Genomic DNA, 18,850 nt, shown 5'->3' with positions numbered 1-18,850 from the left:
ATAGGCAACTTTGGAGCTTCCAGTTGTTGCTGTTTTATGCTTATTAAATTCCATCAAGATCATTTTGACTGGTGATTAATAATCTCCATCACAGCGTTTATTTTGGAGTAGAAACAAACCGGTGTGTCAGCGCCATGGTTGGAACCCACAGCCTTTAGGACATTAGTCAGTCTCTCTACCTCGAGGCCAGCCTGCCTTCCTGCTGTGTTGTTTTCAGGTTTTGTAGCTATATCAAACTGATCCATCCACACTCACAAGCACACACCAAACACCCACTCTTGCCCATTGTGATAGTGGTGTAAGATTCTTTCACTTGCCCCCCCGCCCCCATACACACACATAGTCACACATATACACACACCTCCCAATGTACAACAACACACAGCACGCCAAACTCCTACTCACTCCTCACCACGCTGTGGAGGAGCGCCTCAGAAATGTCTCACATGAATGCGTGCCACGGGGAATCAGCAGCCCTTTGATAACAACATATGTTTTCATGTTGGGAGTGGAGTGTGAAGATCTCCGGAGGGAAGCTGTGCGTCTGCCAGAGGCGCAGGGCCAGAGAGATTTACAGTGGCTGCAATGGAGAAATGTTTCACTGATCACACAGAATGGAGTCCCAAACTGAGGCGAGGACTCGGAGGAGAGAAGTCTTGGAGAAGGTGGTGAAAAGCTCTCTGGTCACAGTGAAGATGAGTGTCTGTCTGTCTTATGTCAACCACATATCCAGCGCCTCCCTGCTGATGGACACATACTTGGTGACTGAGAGCACCAATGGGATTTGTCAATACATATTTTTCACAAAGGAGATGCCAGACTTATAGCCCTTGAGGGTAGCACCCTTTCAAAAGAGGGACACACTTCTTCTTCTTCTTCTTCTTCTTTTTTTTTTTTCTTTTTTTTTTTTTTACATCTCTGTGTAGCTGGAGTTGCAGAAGGTCTTTACAAAGGCAGCTATCTTGTCTCACACTGTGCTGTAGAGGAGCCCTGATGGGATTAAAATAGCATACTTGGTGTATATGCCTCAAGTGTGTAATTCTCTCTGAAGTATTTCCTGTAGGCTCGTATTTGCTCGCAGATTGCGTTGCTTACATTTTATGACGGCCTCTTGGTGAATGTACCAAAACCTGCATGGTGTGGTGTCCTGCAGAGACGGGGAGGAGGGATGAGAGGGCAGCAGCGCAGGAAAGCTGTGCAGTGGGTGGGCAGATGCAGCTACGCAGGATCTCGAGACAATCAGAGACACAATCTGCTCTTGTTTTTAGCTTAGCTGTGTACATAAAGTGCTGACCAAAGACGCGCACACACACACACACACACACACACCAGTACTTGCCAGCAAGTACATTTTACTTTACTGCTGCTGTTAAAGGATATTACAGGAGACATATTATGCAAATTTTAGGTTTTTAATTTTATTTTGGGCTGCGACTAAAATAGTTGCTCAAAGAACACGTTAGTCTTCTCATGTTGTCCATTGCTGCATCACTCTACCACCCCGTCTGAAACACTCGCCCCCTCCAAACACCCAGTTGGCTCTGATTGGTCAGCTCACACATGCCTGAGCCAGCGCCGCTAACAACAACAGGGCAGATTCTTACGTGCCAAACTAGTCGCAAGGTATGAAGTACGTCAAAGGCGTGTGACATGGTGGCGTAGAGTGATGTCACAAAGTCACAGAAATGAAGGCAGGACTACAGACGAGGCGTTTCAGGAGCAGCGTTCTCGTTGGGAGAGAGGAGCTTCCGTTAGTGTGGACTCTTTAACTGACAAGACCTTTAACATGCATACGAACCTATAAAACGCTGAAGGGAAAGAAAACAGCTGACTGATGCATGACTCATCTCTAATTTGACAGTCTAGTGTCCGGGGATCCTTGATGTGTCTGTCTGCCGTGTGCCTGTGCGTGTTTGTGAGTGTGTGTGGGTGTTGGCCCTGGCGCAATGCTCTCACTATTACACAGTAGTACCCATGAGTCCTTGTGGTTTTGCCGCTCCTGTGATTGCATTGATGTGGAGCTCTGCTGATGGTGGTGATACGTACCCGTTTGACCTCCCATCGCTCTGAGCAGGAGTAAACAGAGAGGGAGAACAAGAGAGTTGGAGGACACAATGTTCTTTTCAAAGTGACCTTAGCTCTCTTTATATGCCCCAGAAACACCCAGAAAACTTGCTCAGTATGCCAGGAGGGGCTTTGCCGGCAGATGTAGTTTATTTGAGAGCACCTGTGTAATAATAGGAACAGGCTCTGCGTATCAAAGTTACAATCAAATAATCACCCAAAAATGTATTTCTTATTCTCAAAGGCATGTGTGTCCAATTCCCCGAACCCATTGCTAAACGTCCTCCGGGCTCTTGGCTCATACGCTGTGTTAGATCAGCTCTTTGTGCTATATCCGACTGACGCCTAGCTGTTTGGACAAAAATAAATAAAACTGAATCCCTCACTTCAAGAAAAAGCAGAAAAAGAGGCTTCGGAGACTGTGAATATTTCCTCAGTTGTCCCTGTACCTGCTTACTGCTGTACTATCCTTTCCTGAAGGCAGCTGAGACTACTGTGTTCAGTCAAGAGGACAAGGCAAATACAGCTATTTTAGCCGAAGCATGCAGAGCTCTAAAACCAGGTCCGATATGTAAATGTGTTAAATCAATTATACTGCCAGGGGCGTGTGGACGCCGCCAGTCATTTTGTCCCCGAGCAGCGGGAGGCCGTTGAATGTGGCCTGGATCTGTGAGAAATCAGAGTTTTTTTGGATTGCACCCAGTGTGACAATTGAACAGCTTAGTGCTTCCGAATATTAGTATTCACTTGTTATGGCTGCGGCCGGCCCCCGCATCTATTTTTGGCAGGCGATAGCATAGCTGGAGCGAGACTGTGGTCGTATTCATTGTTCCCTGGGTGCTAAATAAAAACAGTATACCCAGTGCTATGTCTGTCTCTCCCTGAGTTTAAACTATGTGTGTCTACAGTAAACACGGTATGCTTCTTTACATATGCAATACGGTATGTGCGGGTGTTAGACAAACACGCAGTGCAGTTTCGGTCTTCCTCTCACCGTTCGTCTTCTTTGTCTTCTTGCTCAGTGGAGTCATCTGTTCTCGGGTCTGACTATTTGTGACCTGCTGGTGAAAAAGCCCACTGCCTTCGTTTTTCAGCACTGTGTACAAAAGGTTATAAATTCTGTCTCACAAATACAAATTAGAATGTATCTTAAAACAAAAGGAAGGAATTTTTAATCTTAAACCTGCAGTAGGCTGTCATCACTAAAGCTAATTTATATCTGTCAGCAATCCACTCCCTCCTCTCTACTTTACCACAGTCACAAGACTCTTTTTTCAAGCCAGCTCTCTTTGCCTTTGTCCTTTCTTTAAGCGTTTTTCATTGCTTGCCATGTTTGGTGGTACAAGCCATCAGCGGCAGCACTAGAATTAGTGGCTTTTCCTGTTCCGCCATTGCCGGTATAGGTATCACAGCAGGAGGATCCTGCTCTCTCCATGTTCCCCCGAGTAGACAGATTGGATGAAGTGGGCAGGTATACTAGAGAAAGTGTTTTCTCTTCTGCTGCATAAGCAGAGAGAGGAGAAACATCAAACATCAAAACACTTATTCTGATAGGAATAAACAGGAACATATGTTCCATAACATATTTTCACACATTCATTAGTACAAGTGGATAAATTCCACACTTTGCGTAGGGGGTGATCGTAGGCAGTGCACCCGTTACCCACACTTAATGTTAAATTCAGTCTGTTAGTTTAGGAATGCGGTGAAACAAAGCCCAACATGAACATTAGATATTGCAGTAAACGCTTCAGACAAACATGAATGGCTCTGGTGATTAGACTCTCTCGTTATTTTTAGGCCATGCTTTGAGTGATGAAAAAGTTCCCTGTTCCCACATGTTGATTGGGGGGAATGAGGCCATGGTTTCCATGGTGATGCTTGTAACCCAGTCTGTCTCTGAGGGTCTGAGGATTGTTCGCTATTGTCCCCCAGAGTAGAGATGAAGAAAAGAGGGCAAATCAAGAGAAAGGGAGGCAGTCGCAGCTCGGCTTTGGACGCAATCTACACATTAAATACGGAACATTAGTGTTTGGATGAAACATTTTTATTGTGTCATTTGACGGCAACATATTCATAAATCCATGCTGAGGAGATGAAAGAAATCTCTGGCATTTGTTCCGTGTCTACAAATATGGCTTAATGGTCAAGCTGTAAAATCGAATATGACTAGTTTAGTTTTAGAATTTAGAATACAAAGTTAACATACAGATAAACAGCATCAAGTATTGCATTAAAAAACATCACCAACAGAGATTTCTAAAAACCCAGCGCACAATCATATGCTGTCCATCTAAGGTTGAGAAGTTCTGCATCTCAGGGTTTTCAGATTAACTTTTGAGGTAATTCTCTTTTTTTCCATTCTGCCACCAGCTCTCTGCACCCCGAGTGAAACTGATGCTCACCAGCACAAAATGGAAATTGAAGTCAAGCTCAAATAGCCCCGGCTGCATCGCTCGGTCCCCAGGTGCAGATGAATCCCCTTTTCCAATCTCTATAGCTCACACAGGCCCACTAAACTGTCCATTACAACTAAGTGATAAGCTGGTTAGGGTTTTGCCGTGTGGCAGAGGCACCTCCGTCTATTTGGTTTACACGCCCCTCTGTTATTTCTCTCCTCAATTCTGCCTAATTCTGCTCTGTGTAAGGCCTTGTCGAGGTGGATAAAGGAGCATTGTTTTGTTTTTTTTCACATATCAATTGTACAGATGGCTGAGGTCTGAGGATGTGGAAGCGCTGCTGTCAAATGCACAGCAGACCGGCTTTTTCTGCTCCTTGTTGTTGTGGCCCTGTTGTTGCTGCGCAGCAGATACGGTAGCACTAATTAGAAATCATTCAGAAAGAAAAATATTATGCCTGACATTTTGCAATGATTTAAAAGATAATGGGATTTTCTATTGTGTTGTTGTCAACTTACTAGAGACAAACACAGCGAAAAGGCCAGAAAGTCGGGAAAAAATGCAAGCTGTCACACCTGCCTTTTTTTGGCTTTGTGGTGTTACCTCATTATATGTTCTGGAAAGAGCCATCCTTGGAGAAAGAGGATGCCAAAAAGCAGCTTTTGTTGAATGCAGTAGTAATTGGATTTTGTTTGAACAAAAGCAAAGCTTTGTGAAAGTCGGTTCGTCGTTACTTCCAAAGACACGCTGCGACGCAGGATAGGAAGTCTCATGTTGCTGGAGATGGTGGAGAGACCAGACCTCAGAAATCTCAGGGGGCTTTAACTGTATTTGTTAGATACAGTAGTGTTTATCAGAAATCTGTTTCAGGCCATCACTGTGGACTCTTAAACACTTCAGTCCCTGCAGTGAAGTCCAGAAAATGTTAGTTTGTGTGTTGTGTTGATTGCCTACAGCTGCAGCAAATTTTACAACCAAGTATTGCTTCTGAATCCCCAGCTTCTAATTACGATTAAGTACAATTGTGTACAGAATAACACACACATGTATATGTATATGTATATGTATATGTATCAAAGACATAAAGGGACTTTTTGGCTCAATCCCAGTTAAAATTCTTACCCCAGACTTTGTATTCGAGTCCCCCTCACCCCTCAGAACAAAGTTGTAAGGATGATATATCTCCCTCCGTGAAATGTGATGAATTTGAAGACCCTCATACATCATCAGCTGTGGCCGATGATATACAAGCAGACATTTTTACAATATGCCGTCGACAGTTGCGGTGATTTGCACCACTATAGATGGAGATAAAGCATCACTCAAGTCATCGACAAAGTCATCAAATATAAACGGAACTCTGCTTCGGTACCTGGCCACTAGTGTTGCTTTATAGGCAGACATTTACAACCTGGGCTCCTACCTTGCCAGCCTGCACTCATTTAAGAGGAGCGGTACCAAGCGTAGCAACTTGACTGCTGGAATTTCAGGATTCAAATTAAATTGTCACAGCTGGCCATGACAAATAATAGGAGCAGACACAAGAAGTTAAAGCAAGGAAATCATAATTTATTGAAAGTATCTCAAAAGTCAACATATCAATGTGAAAACAAAGACAATAAAGAGCGTGGAGAGCAGAGAGCAGGATTACTCCCTTGTCCTCTCCCAGAGCTTAGCGAGGTGTGCTCTTATAGTACTTGGATCACTGGGCCCAGGTGTTCCCAGCAACTAACAACGCCCGAAACCCTCCTGCTGGGCACCTGCAACACAAAGAGGACAAACCCACAGCCCAACAGCACAAGAGGCATGGCCGTCACAACATCAAAAGAGAGGACTTCATTGTTGAAATAAGTCAAAAGGGGGGGCTGGTATGCACAAATCAGCAATGGTGATTTAGTGTCAGGGCCAAGGAGAGTGCTTTGATTGGGCCTCTGTGAAACACGTGGTATGAATAGTTAACATTGCTACATGTGGACTATGTCTGACTTTAATGCCAACAAACAGACCCTAGAAACCTGATGGAGTTGATTATTGCCAGAAATCTGCCTGGTGATGGTGTTTGGCAAACATCCTATCGCTCTGCAGAGAGGATGCCTGTTACCTGAATCCTGTTCCTGCAAATGGAAAATGGTGCTGCTGTGCACTTTTTTTTTCACACACAGATGGTGTATTATTGTTCCACTGTTGCTTCATCTCTCAAAGAGTATCTGAAAATGTGCTGTAGTAATAGGCTACATAATACTCGGGGTACATGGTCTCTGAGAGGTGGTGCATCCACGTCTGAGACTGCGGCTTTACTTTCAGGAAACACACTGATGCCGCGGCTTTTTCTTTATCTGATAAAAAGCTTTACATCTGAAATTTCCATATTCATCATTTGTTAACAGAGGTCACCAATCGTACACCCCGATGCCCGACTCTACAGCAAAACTCCATTTAGAAGCAGACTAAGACTGGAACTACTTACCTGTGTCAGATCAGTCATTACCAGCATAACGATTCAGCAATCTGTTGCTGTGTTTCCTCGAATCATAGTTTTCATCATCACAGTCCATCCTTCATTCATCGCCTTCGTTCTTTAATCCCCATATTTATCTTTGAAGTCTTTTTGCCCTCCTGCTGGGTCCGACACAGCATGGAGGGTATCATAGCCATTTAGTGTTTTCAGCACACATTACGGTGACGAGGAGGTTGGTTGACATCTCAAACATTTCTGACACAAAATCTGTGTTGACTGTTCCAACATCCACCATTTAAACTCTTCTCTCCCGTTTCCCCCTCATCCGATTATCTCGCAGCGTACATGCTGTTTGATTTCACCTGTGGAACAGATACTAAACTTGTCATGTGTAAATCTCTCTTCCTCTCACTTTTTCTCAGTCTGTCTTATCTACATCTGTTTGATCATCTTGCAGTCTGTTGAAGGAGTACATTTTAGTGAGCGAAAAAACGTTGAGGTGGTGAAGAAGTTTCCTCGTTGGCTGGTGTTAATGAAATTTTTGCATTATCTGTCCCTGCAGCAAAATAATCTTTTGCAAGTCAGGATACTGATGCCTGATATAAACTTGGACGAACAGAGCAAATGCAGTTGGGCTACAGTGCACTTCTTGCACACAGCCTCAATTTGTAATGTAGACGATAACAACTAATTTGAAAAAAAAAATGATTTCCTACTGCAGCTCTAATTCATTTATGAGAAACATGTAGGAACTATAGTACAATAAATGTCTCATTCAATATTATGAAGATGATGTATACTTGTATATTTGCTTGTATTTATGCATCTGTCTGCAAATAATTCTCTTAAGTAATAAAGTGTATATGTACCATGTCAGCTTAAGTGAACATTTGTCATCTTTCTGTCTCTCTGTGTCTGTTTCTTTGCAGGGACCCAGTTCATTGGGGGATCCGTCTAATCCCAGTACAGCAAGCACACAGCAGCCTCGAGACCGACACAGTTTTGTCCAGGAACATTTCCAGGCTCAGTACAGGTGAGAGGCCCAAACATGAGCAGCATGTTGCAATGATTCAAAGGGGCTTTTTTTTTTTTTTTTTTTTTTACTTCTAACATGGCTGTTTTTTAGTTGTCGGTGTAAAATAATTTATTATTTCAGGCGCCATGAATACAAATTTGTTTAAAAAGGTCCTTCAGCAAAGATAAATCTATTTTTTCTGATCTTAACCTAACACGACTAATTAATGAGCCCCCCAGAGTCGTCCCCACTTCTCAGTGTTTGCTTGACTTGATGCTGTGCTCACTCCCAATTTGGCTGGTGATTGGGGAGCAGGTGCTTTGTCAGAAGGCTTCAGAGACCATTCAGTAGTTCACTGTGTGTGGAAGATGAAAATAACACCAGTAGTAAGAATAGACCCAGGCATGTTTATTAATGACTCTTTTTTTAACTGGGGTGGATTAAAAATGTATACCATATGTTTAAAACTTTTTTTAGTACATTAACATAGTAGTTAATGTTTTCTCATTGTAATCTTGAATCAGAAAAATAACAAATTCAAGAGGCATTGCTATCTGACGTCGTGAAAAAAAACACACATTTAGTGTTCTGTAAAGACAGTTGATGTAGGTTTTGGAGTTCTGTATACTTCAAGACACTGCTTTACATTTACTGTCAGAAAGAGATTAGCTTCCCAGCTTATGTTGACATTGTTGCATAAAGAACACATCTTTAAATGCATTGGTTTGTACTACCCTTATTGTTTCAATCAATTCTTTGTACCTTGTACTTGAGTTGTTAAAATACTCTGATCAGCACCTCTTTGTGGTCCCCTTTGTCTCTAAGGAAATTGGAAGGAAAAGCTGTTATGTATAAGGCTCGTTCTATAATAATTACCTGTACATATTTGTTGTCCATCTTAATGTGGCTTATTGAAAAGTGTTTTATTCTCTTATGGTAAAACAAATTGCCTGTGTCTTTAGCAAAGGTACCTTCTCTCTAGTTTAATCAATAGTCTATAATTAGATTGTAACTGAGTGCTGTGCCCTGTGATTTGTATTGTTTTGTTTTCTGTTTGTTTTGGGGTCCCCCTTGGTTTATCCTGATATGGTAAAATTTAGAAAAAAGAAAACTGACAAACATTTCTGTCAAAGTAAATAACCCAAAGCTCTTAGTAAGAAGTAGGACGATATTTTGGAAACTATCTTCGGTCCCTTATCAATTATGCAGTATGCAGGCTGGATTCCACCGAGCACTATATCGATTGTCCTGAGGTTGTGATGGAATAAACAGACTGAAATGCACATACTATTTAAAAGAATAGGTATTCAGCACAGGTGAGAGTGTATTTTCTCTCCTGCGGATAAGAATCAGTAGCTTGGGAAAGTGGGTCAGACAGACCTGTGAAGGACTCAGGGGATTCGTCTTTAGTACTGGTTTCTGGCTCTCTGTACTTCCTTCACAGAGGAAAGCCAGAAACTGAGGTTCTCTGGTTTAATAGACCTGCTAATGGAATTGACTCTCGACCTTTCAGTGACCTTGTTGGCACACTTGGCTGCGTACATTTACTTCACATCTTGCCTTCACTTTTCACCTGACTCCTGAGCAATGTGGCCGTGATCTAAGGCAGTAAACAGGGAGAGAGACTTGCTTCATTTCAGGCTTTTGTGAGTGGTCCATCTGATGCTTTGAAATTACGAACCTGCAATAAGCCGGGGAGGAAGTAATTGTTCGAACTTATAAAGAGGCATTTATATAGAAAAAATACATAAATGATTTGCAGGCTGAACTGAATTTGACCTCGATACAAATTGTTTCAGTGTTGTGGAAGATGCACTCTCATCAGCAGTTAGGACAGAACAGTATGTTTCCACATCCAGCAAAAATAACAAGACAGAGTAGAGATAAGTTCTTCCTTGGAATGAAAAATTTCACCTTGGAGAGGTAACATTTCATCTTTTTGGCAGGGACTTGCTGACCGCTCCTTATGGTGCGATGTAAGAGAACAGACTGCGATCCGACCCAGACAGATAGAGCAAAGTTTCCCGCTTCTACAAAGAAAATAAACAAAGTAGACTGTGCAAGTCTCTCCTTGCAAACTTTTGTGATGAACTCCAGCTCAGTGTGTGCTGTCTGTTTGCCCAGACTATCACTATGTGCTGACAGGATGCGGATGTAACAGCCACTGTGTGATGCAGGTTCACAAATGTTTACATGATGGAGAAAGACTTGCAAGTGTTGCAAGGGCGATCAGTGCATACTGTAGCAGATCAAATGAGAGAAATATTTTGATTCTGTGTTTTATATAGTATTAGTGCAGCTCCTATGTGTTACAGCTTCATATATGTGCATATATAATATGCTACTATTACTACTGTTTCATATATGGTAGTAAACTGAACATGTCCTGGTTTGAATATTTGCTGGATAAAAATTGATTTCCCTGTATTCTGGGAAATTAGTATTAGAAAATTATTAGAAGTATAACAGTTTTCTTATCTGTTCATATCTTATAAAATGATGTGACATTAATATTGTTTGTTTTTTTTAAATTTATTTAGACAGGGCCAATTCACTAAAAAACAACAACAATAAGCTTCCTCCACACATGGTGCGTTTTTTTTTGGTTGACATTATGAAACTTACTGCTGATGAAGAATAGCAAATAACATTGCTGGTAGAGAGAAAACAGAAAGGAGAGAGAGAAACAGCCAGGCATTGAGAGTCTTTGAATACATGTGAACAGAAAACACTCAAATTAATGACTTTAGCATGAATCACAAACTGTGGATTCAGCTACTGCGATTATGCGGACCGACATCTCATCCATTCTGCAGCTTTGAGGTGGAACCACTGCTCGTGAAGTGCAGTCCAATCAGTTGGGAGTGAGGGAAGATGGATGAATTGATCAGCTGTTGACAGCTGATGACAGATACCGCAGATTTGGTGACAGATTACCCAAGTGCTCAACACCGTGGGAAGTTAATGGACTTTTAGTGAGCCATATTGGTCGCCCATTTACAGTTTGCACTCAACTCAGGTTTGCAGTCAGATTGTCAGAGAACACGTTTGCCCTTAGCACCTCTTTGAACACCACATAAGGTGTCAGGATTCGTTTTATTTTCTCTCTCTACGTCACTTGTCTGTCTGAATTACTGTAAATTTCAGGCAGCAAATGGATGACACTCAACATAAAACTTGATAAAACACACACTTGACCTTTGCTTGACTTTTTCCACAAGCATGAATAAGTAAGTACGAACCCATAAATATAGTGAATCGTGACCTAGTCCAAGATGTTAACTCCAGATATGAATAATTTTATACTCTGGAAATGGGATGTGAAGTTTGTCAGAAGTTCTCCAGGACCCTTTTACACCAAAAATAGAGTGTATACGCAGATATTTTTAACGCAGGTAAACCCTCTTGAAATCATAGATTGGCTCCTGAAAAGTTTGCCTTCTTGTTTTTTTTCTGGTGAATCTTATTTAGTGTCATGGAAAACAGGGACCAGCAGGTCAGAGCTGGGTCATGTTTGACGCAACGCTCCCACTCGTTCCTCAGCAGAGACGGTCGGCCCGTGATGCTTGTACAGTATTGACCACTGCACTGTGAGGTTAACCAGCCATTCGTTCGTGGGATTAACCCATTCCTTCATTGGCAGGTGATGGATTGAAGGCTGCGACTGTGTCACTGCGGAGCCTCGTCTCCATGACGCCTTAAGCCTGACTAATTTAAAATGGCTTGCACTGATTCTGTTCCCTGAGTCAGCTGTAGAAGAGACAAAAGACTCCTCTCCGTCTCTTATTCATTCTCTTCCCCATTCCTTCTCATACTGTTCACACAAGCACTCTCTCTCTCTCACTCACACACACACACACACACACACACACACACACACACATATGCATCTGAGTGTTCATGTGCCATTATCAGATTAGCTGTCAATTCATTAGCTGATTAGAGTAAAGGGACGTTTACTTCTGACACTGCAATCAAGCTGTTCTAATGCATTGTAATAGTATAGCCAGCAACAATACTCACACTTGTTAGTAGTACATTGTTGTAGTTCATGTCAGCCTTTTAGAGTGGACAACCTCATTGTTACATCCTCTGGTCAACTGATAACAAACCTTGTTTTCTCTTTCGACACAGTCGCAGTCATCACAAAATAGTTTTTAATCTTTTTAAGCCTGATCAGTGGCCAGTTGACCGAAGGGAGTGTGTGTCCCTACAGTCTGCTAGAAGCTCCAACACTAATTCTATGGTGCATACACAGTGTCAAGTCTCCCAAATCGGTTGAAAATTCTTTATAATCATCATTAAAAATACTGTCAACAAAGTCAACACATTGGTCTTGATATATGATTTTTAAATTTTAGAGAATATTCAACTGTGTGATAGCTTTGTGTATTAATGTGGAATCGTCGTTTAGGTGGATGGGATTGTACATTGCGTTTCGTATTTATTCCTTTGTTTTGTTTTGAGAGCCAGAACTAATATGTAAAAACACAGTGACCCAACAGCTGTTTTCCCTGCTCTGTGTGAGAGTCATTACCGTTTGTTACGTCCTAGCTAACGAGCTTATCATGTAACCGCAAACCTCAAAATATGGGACTGTGGGAATCACCTGAGGGGCTTTGAGTTAGATGTATAACAATGGAGAGGCGAAGAGTGTAGAAGGAGATAAAGAGCAGCAGATGTGATTTTTCCTCATTAGAGTGCCCACAAGTTTTCAACACATAACGTTGTTATGATGTAATGAGTTTTGTTTTAATACATCTGACTATCTGTCACAGACCTGGGATTTGTATATATGACAGTGGTGTTGCACTCGTAAAACTGTTGGGAGCGCCAAATCACCCAGTTTCTAGATAATGCTGCTTTAAAATGGCAGAAAAAGAGTCTTAAACAAATGTCACATTTACCCAGACGTCAAGGTCACCGCGTTCAATTGCTCGTTTTCTCCAGATGACATCTCGTATTCAAAGACAGTCAATTTACAACAGTATCAGACAGAGAAAAGGAGCAAACTCTCACATGGTAGGAATAAAAACCTTCAGTTTTGTACACAAGTATCTTTTCCATCGCTGCCTCTTCATACTCTGATATTCCTCTCATATCCTGGCCTCTGGGCTGGTATTGCTGGCTCAGTATTTAAATAATAGACACAGTGAGACTGAGGTTTGCATGTCTGCCCGGCTCCTTTTCAGTTCTTCAGCATAACATTGGCATACCACTATCTCTAACATACAGATGCTCCAAGTGTCTGTTTATTAAACACAAGTGTAATTTCTATGCTGCCCTTTCAAATGACTACCTGTAATATGCGCTGTGTCATTTTTTTCAAAAGCTGGCCGTCATGTCGTCGGCATGAATCCCTGATGTAGCTTGTTGGTCCTAACTTGTGAGCCACTTTGGCACTAACTAGCCTAAGCTCGCCGCGTCACAGAAGAAGCTCTGATCGACCACATCATAGAAAAGTGGCGTTCGTTGACGTCACTCAATAACTTAATGAATAAACGAGGTACTCAATAAGCTCGCTTGTTCTATGTGACGGCCTTGATCTGCACTCTGCATCTCTGTCTTTGTTGTGAACTATCTTTGAAATATAAATGAGACTGTGTTGTTTTACTTATTAGCAGTTTCTTGCCCCCAGACCTTAATAATGCGTTGGTTACTCGACTACAAGTCGGGCTCTAATTGAAACCACAGAGTGTTGATTAGTTTTCAAGCTCCGAGGCGATATTCTCTCTGGTGACTCACGCTTGTTTAATAAGTAATAGACAAAGATACCCGAATGGTGTGGAATTTGTTTTCCAGTCTGGGTTTCATCGGGCCCTCTTCATTGTAAATATTCTTTTATATGCATTTGTATTCTCATCTCATTAGTTGATCTTAGTTAGTCTGAGCTGGTTTCAGCCTGCTGCATCTTCCTCCTCTCTCCCATTTCCCCCTTCTTTTCCTCTTTACATGGTGTAATCACTGGGGAACTGGAGTCACTTTGCCTCTAAATGCAGGCCATCAAGGGAGCAATCATTCGCCCTCCATCCCGCAGTGTCTTATTTTTGTTTCTTTGTTTCTGGCTGCGTCTTCGTCTCTCGCTGCGTCTGTCTATCTGTGCCTCTCTCTCTCTCTCTATCTCTCTCTCTGGCCTTCCCTCCTCTCACTGTCGACATCACTCTGCCGATCTCTCCTTCTTCACTCTTCTTCCTTCCTGATTCTTTTTATATCTCGCAGAGATGGTCCTCAGAGGCGCTCAGTGGAGTTGTCTGATCTGAATAAATGTTTGCGATTAGAGCCAGGGCTGTCTTGTGGTTTGGGCTGCCTACGTGGGAGACGGTGCTCCAGTCACTCCATCGTGCCGCAACGTTTAAATGAGCCTTTGTCAAAGCCGCCCCCCCTCCCCCCCTCCGCTGTTTGTCACTCTCGGTTTGTGGCATCTATTTTTAATGACCTGGAAGACGTGCGGAAAGCCCCAGCCTCTGTCTCCGTCTGAACAAACAAGATAGTTGAGGCTGGTCACTGTTTTCTTATCACAGCGGCTATTACTCTGACGCAGATTCAACGTGAAAACTGTTGGGATATTGGACAGTTTGCGTAATAAATGTTGTTGGATGGAACCCCCAGTTTCTGTGATCTCCAGTTCTATGGAGCAATTGAAGCAAAGTAAGCATGCAAGCAAGTCCCATCGTGTTTCTCAGCCGCATGAATCAAGAGCCATGAACAATTAATGCTCCGAACAGCAAAACCTTCTAAAAGCTACTTATGCAACAAAGCCAGCGGATACCTGTCCAGGAGGACACGCTCTCCCCACCAATCATGTATTTTGATGCCAGATCCTTTGAAGACGTAGCGCTTCAGAAAAAGGGCGCAAACTTTCTCTCATCTTCAAAGATGGTCCGCGGGGGGGGGCTCCTCTTTTCCCCGAAGATGCAGCCGGACTGGGATGTGCTCACGCTGACCTCTCTGAGGCACCCGTCTGGTCATTCCACGCCGAGTGAGTCCAGAGCTGAGCGGATCCTGAAAATATGGCCAAGCGGCGACCTTCCTCACTTTGATTTTGACGCTTTCAACACCCACGGAGCTTTCTTGGAGCCCAGCCTCACGTACCACTCTCCCTCCCGCCGCTACCACCCAGAACCCCGCAGTGCCAGACTTTGAAGTGGGTGCTAGCCAGTTAGTGTGGGGCATTATCCACTGGACTCTTTGATCTCTTTCCCTCTCTGTTTTGCAAAAACAAAAGTGGTCTGCGCAGAGTCATTTGCCGCCTCTTACAGTAGTTCACAGTAAATAAGAAACAAGCAAGTACATATCTGAATCCTCTTTACTGCTCAGAGCCGTAAATTACCTCTGAAAATAAATAAATGTACCACACAAGACACACCATCACACTCGAGGGTAGTCGGACCAGGCCATTCAGGGCAAAACATACAGAGATTTTCTTTCTCACAATTGACGTTTAGAGCTGCAACGATAGTCGATATCATTTAATCATTAACATAATTTTTCACCAAACCCAAAAGAGCTTCTCAAAAGTTTATCTTATAGATCCAACATTTAATCTATTATGATTTAAAAAATCACTACTATAACTATTATTGACTATTATTGTTATTATTAACACTTACTTTAGTCCATATTACTCTGACTCTGTCCAGTACACAACCTTTCTTCTCCCTACGCCAGGTGTGTGTGTGTTTTCTGGAGAATATCGTCTGTATCACATTGACCACTGGGATTGGCCCTATACTGTACAAAAAAATACTCTATATGCTTACACTCCTGAAATCCAGGCCTATAGATTCTTGGCTCATTAAAACACACTGGTGGCGACCCAACAGTCCTTAGTGTGTGTGTGTGTGTGTGTGTGTGTGTGTGTGCGCACTGCAGTCAGGCACAAATACTGGCCTGCTGGAGCAGATACCATGGAGGAGTCGCTTGTTGAGAGAATGAGTTCCACCTCACGTAAATGCACTGTGTCCTGCAGCTTCACCCTGAACGTCAGATATACAGTGTGTGTGTGTGTGTGTGTGTGTGTGCGTGTGTGTGTGTGTGTGTGTGTGTGTGTGTGTGTGTGTGTGTGTGAGTGAGTGAAAGAGAGAGAGAAAGAATATGGGGGAGACTGGAAAATGTACAGGAACTAGATAGTTATTTGTCATTCACAGCAGTAGCTTCTGTCAAGGTTATAGAGGAGCTTGTGCCAAAAATGTTGCAAGTTTGAAAAAGTAGAAGAAAAGTTGAACTAATGAGGTTCTCTCTTTGGATCCTATCCATCCATACTTACTTGTTTCTTGAGAATGTTGTAGCTTGAAATCGGAAAAAGTAAGAAGATGTGATTCTTTATGTAACCTTTATTTTACCAGGAGTATTACCATTGACATTAAGAATTTATTTCACGGTGGAGTCCGGGCGGAGACAACGTTTTGATGCTGTGTTGATTGAAAGTGTTTGTCCCCTCATGCAATGTGCTACATAAAAATGAAGGAACTCTACTTGGGTCTTTTCAACAGCTGGCAGACCAAACCAAAAAAACGAGGGTTGGACATGGATCAGGCTTTAGAAAGATTATATAGAATACTGATGTGTTAATAAAGCCTTCAGCAGTCCACATCCCAATCCTGTAGACTGAAATGAAACCCGGCCCACGTATATTCATATTATTGTTGATTTGTTCCCATTTATTTACTGTAATGCTGATTCGAATTTTTCAGCAGAACCTGTCAGTCACGCATACATCTATACATCTCTCTCAGCATTCCGCACAACGGAGTGATGAAGCGGCTGAGTGAGAGCTGAGGGAGACTGTGTGCCTGAGTGTGCGTGAGAGAGACACAGCTGGATTAGTTAACGTCCTTTGAATCCATCCACCTGCTCGGGAAAAGTTGCTTTTTGGAAGAAACAAAAGCGAGAGTCGGTTTTCAGTCTTCTGTCTTTGCTATTGCCAACTTTGAAAGCGCAGCCGTGCGTGCCCCGCTGTCTTCTATCGCTTATCAGTAATAGTAATTGTTATCTGGTCAGTCAGTTTTAAACAGGAAGGAGGAGGACCTAATATATGAGTTTCCTCCTCCGTGATAACTGGCAATCACGATTTTGTCTCTGAATCCTAAGAGGGAGCACAAAAGTATAAAAGTGATGGTTTTGTGTGTGTGTGTGTGTGTGTGTGTGTGTGTGTGAGTCTCGGCAGCCCCTTTAGCTGAGTTAATTTCCCCTGACAGGAGGTCTCCGCTCGTTCTCTCCTATAGAAAGAGATGAATGCCCTCCAATCCACAGCCAGTGACACATGACTGACTGACTGACAGGCGAACAGAAGAAAATGAACTCCTAGCTCTCTCTCTTTCAGTCTGTGGAGTTGTGGTTAAGTTAGGTATTTTAAGACCCTGGCTCATCAGTGAGAGGACGACTGTAACATCAGATAACACAATATGTTTACATGCCAGTCGAGATATTACCTACAAGCTTAAGAGCTGATATAGGTTCTTTTTTTTTTTTTTTTTTTCTTGAACTGATGTTGAAAGTCACTTATATTCTCAGGCTTTGGCATGTGTAACTAACAACAAGCGTGAGCGTGCCAGTCCCAGAGCTTTTGTACTGTCCATGCTCGTTCACCGCTCACCTAAATGGAACAAAGGCATCAATAGTATTAGTTACACCTGTGTTTTTCCTACTACGTCAGGCGAAAATGTCTGCCATGAGAAAGTGTCATTTAACCGGTTGCATGCTGTAAAGCACATGCACACTCGCTTGTGCTGTCTGTCCAGTGATTAGAAAGTGGGGGAATAGATTAGTGAAAGCGAAGTTCATGGGTAAATAAATCTTTATGGGGATGGTGAGTGAGGTGACCCTGGTGGTCAGGATGTGTACTGCTGCATCTGAGGCTGACTCATCAACGTGCACTGATGCTTTGTCTAGCCAGGTGCTATAAATGCGTTCTGCACACAACACTTGACCATTCATCATTTACAACGGGCCCTGGGGGGGATTCAGTGTGTAAAAATGTACGAACACACACATATTTTTTGACTTACCAAAGCATCAGGACATCTGGTGCTGCTGTTTACAGCCTGTTTTGCTTTTCTTGGCTGTCAAACGCCTTTTCTTCTGATAAGATCATAGAGTCTCAGTGGTATGAGGGTGTGCTATTTGGCACGAGCAAGCGAAACTAGATCAAAGCATCATGATATTCTTGACCTGTGTTTGTAGAGCCTGAATTGTGGGATGTGTCGGTTACTCCGGATGCATCTGACTGGATTCTAGGTACTCATGGGAGTAAGTAGTTCAATGTGTGGAGTGGTAGTTAACAAACAGCAAGGAAAAAGAAACTCCCAGCTTTTGTGAGAGGGAAGATTTTGCTAAAAAGCAACCTCAGTTTCTTTTTATTTCTTATAGTTCAGTCTTCTCAAAGTGTAAATACCAAAACCGAACCCCGCTCACTTGTTTTCGGGCTGCTTCTCCACCTGAGCCCCAGGCCTTCATCCATCACTGTCGGCTGGGACTGTTTGCGCCTTAAATAGGGTCAAGACTGCAGCGACTAAACAATCAGGTTTCTCTGACAAGAACTTTCAAGTTTGGTTGCTGTGGGACCAAAGCTCTGCCCGGAATTATTTCGGAAGAAAATAACATATCGTTCAGCTGTAAATTAATCATTTGTTTGAGTTTGCAGTCTCTGCAAATTGCATAGCTTTATCTTTGTGGCCTGTCACATCTAGTGCAACACAGGTACGCTTATTTTAGTCAATATCTCAATGTTAGATTACGAGTTAGTGACAGTTAGTTTTAACCAAAAGGAATATACAATAAAAAAAAACACCGACTGTGTTCACAAGCTACCTCGCCATTCCCTCAGATTTGCGTTCTCTGCATTTTCCACAGACTTTTGACTGGAGACAAACACTAATACAAATATGTACTTAGGCAGAGGGGAATCTTTTACTG

General features: G+C 42.6%; 2 protein-coding genes across 3 annotated transcripts in view; both read left to right on the top strand.

Annotated features, from left to right (window-relative positions):
• The window catches only part of LOC119026695, a 1,024,654-nt gene that overhangs the window by 838,096 nt on the left and 167,708 nt on the right, over nt 1-18,850 (top strand). The gene's annotated exons all lie outside the window — the stretch shown is intronic.
• The window catches only part of usp43a (ubiquitin specific peptidase 43a), a 116,591-nt gene that overhangs the window by 31,138 nt on the left and 66,603 nt on the right, over nt 1-18,850 (top strand). Inside the window, exon 3 of the mRNA XM_037110843.1 lies at nt 7,851-7,954. Coding sequence (XP_036966738.1) covers nt 7,851-7,954 — 104 coding nt within the window. The remainder of the gene's footprint in view (nt 1-7,850; nt 7,955-18,850) is intronic.

The sequence above is a fragment of the Acanthopagrus latus genome, chromosome 1 (genome assembly GCF_904848185.1).
Source record: "Acanthopagrus latus isolate v.2019 chromosome 1, fAcaLat1.1, whole genome shotgun sequence".
Taxonomy (NCBI): domain Eukaryota; kingdom Metazoa; phylum Chordata; class Actinopteri; order Spariformes; family Sparidae; genus Acanthopagrus; species Acanthopagrus latus.
Note: the sequence above shows the minus strand (reverse complement) of the source record. Positions and strands in the feature narration are given on the sequence as shown.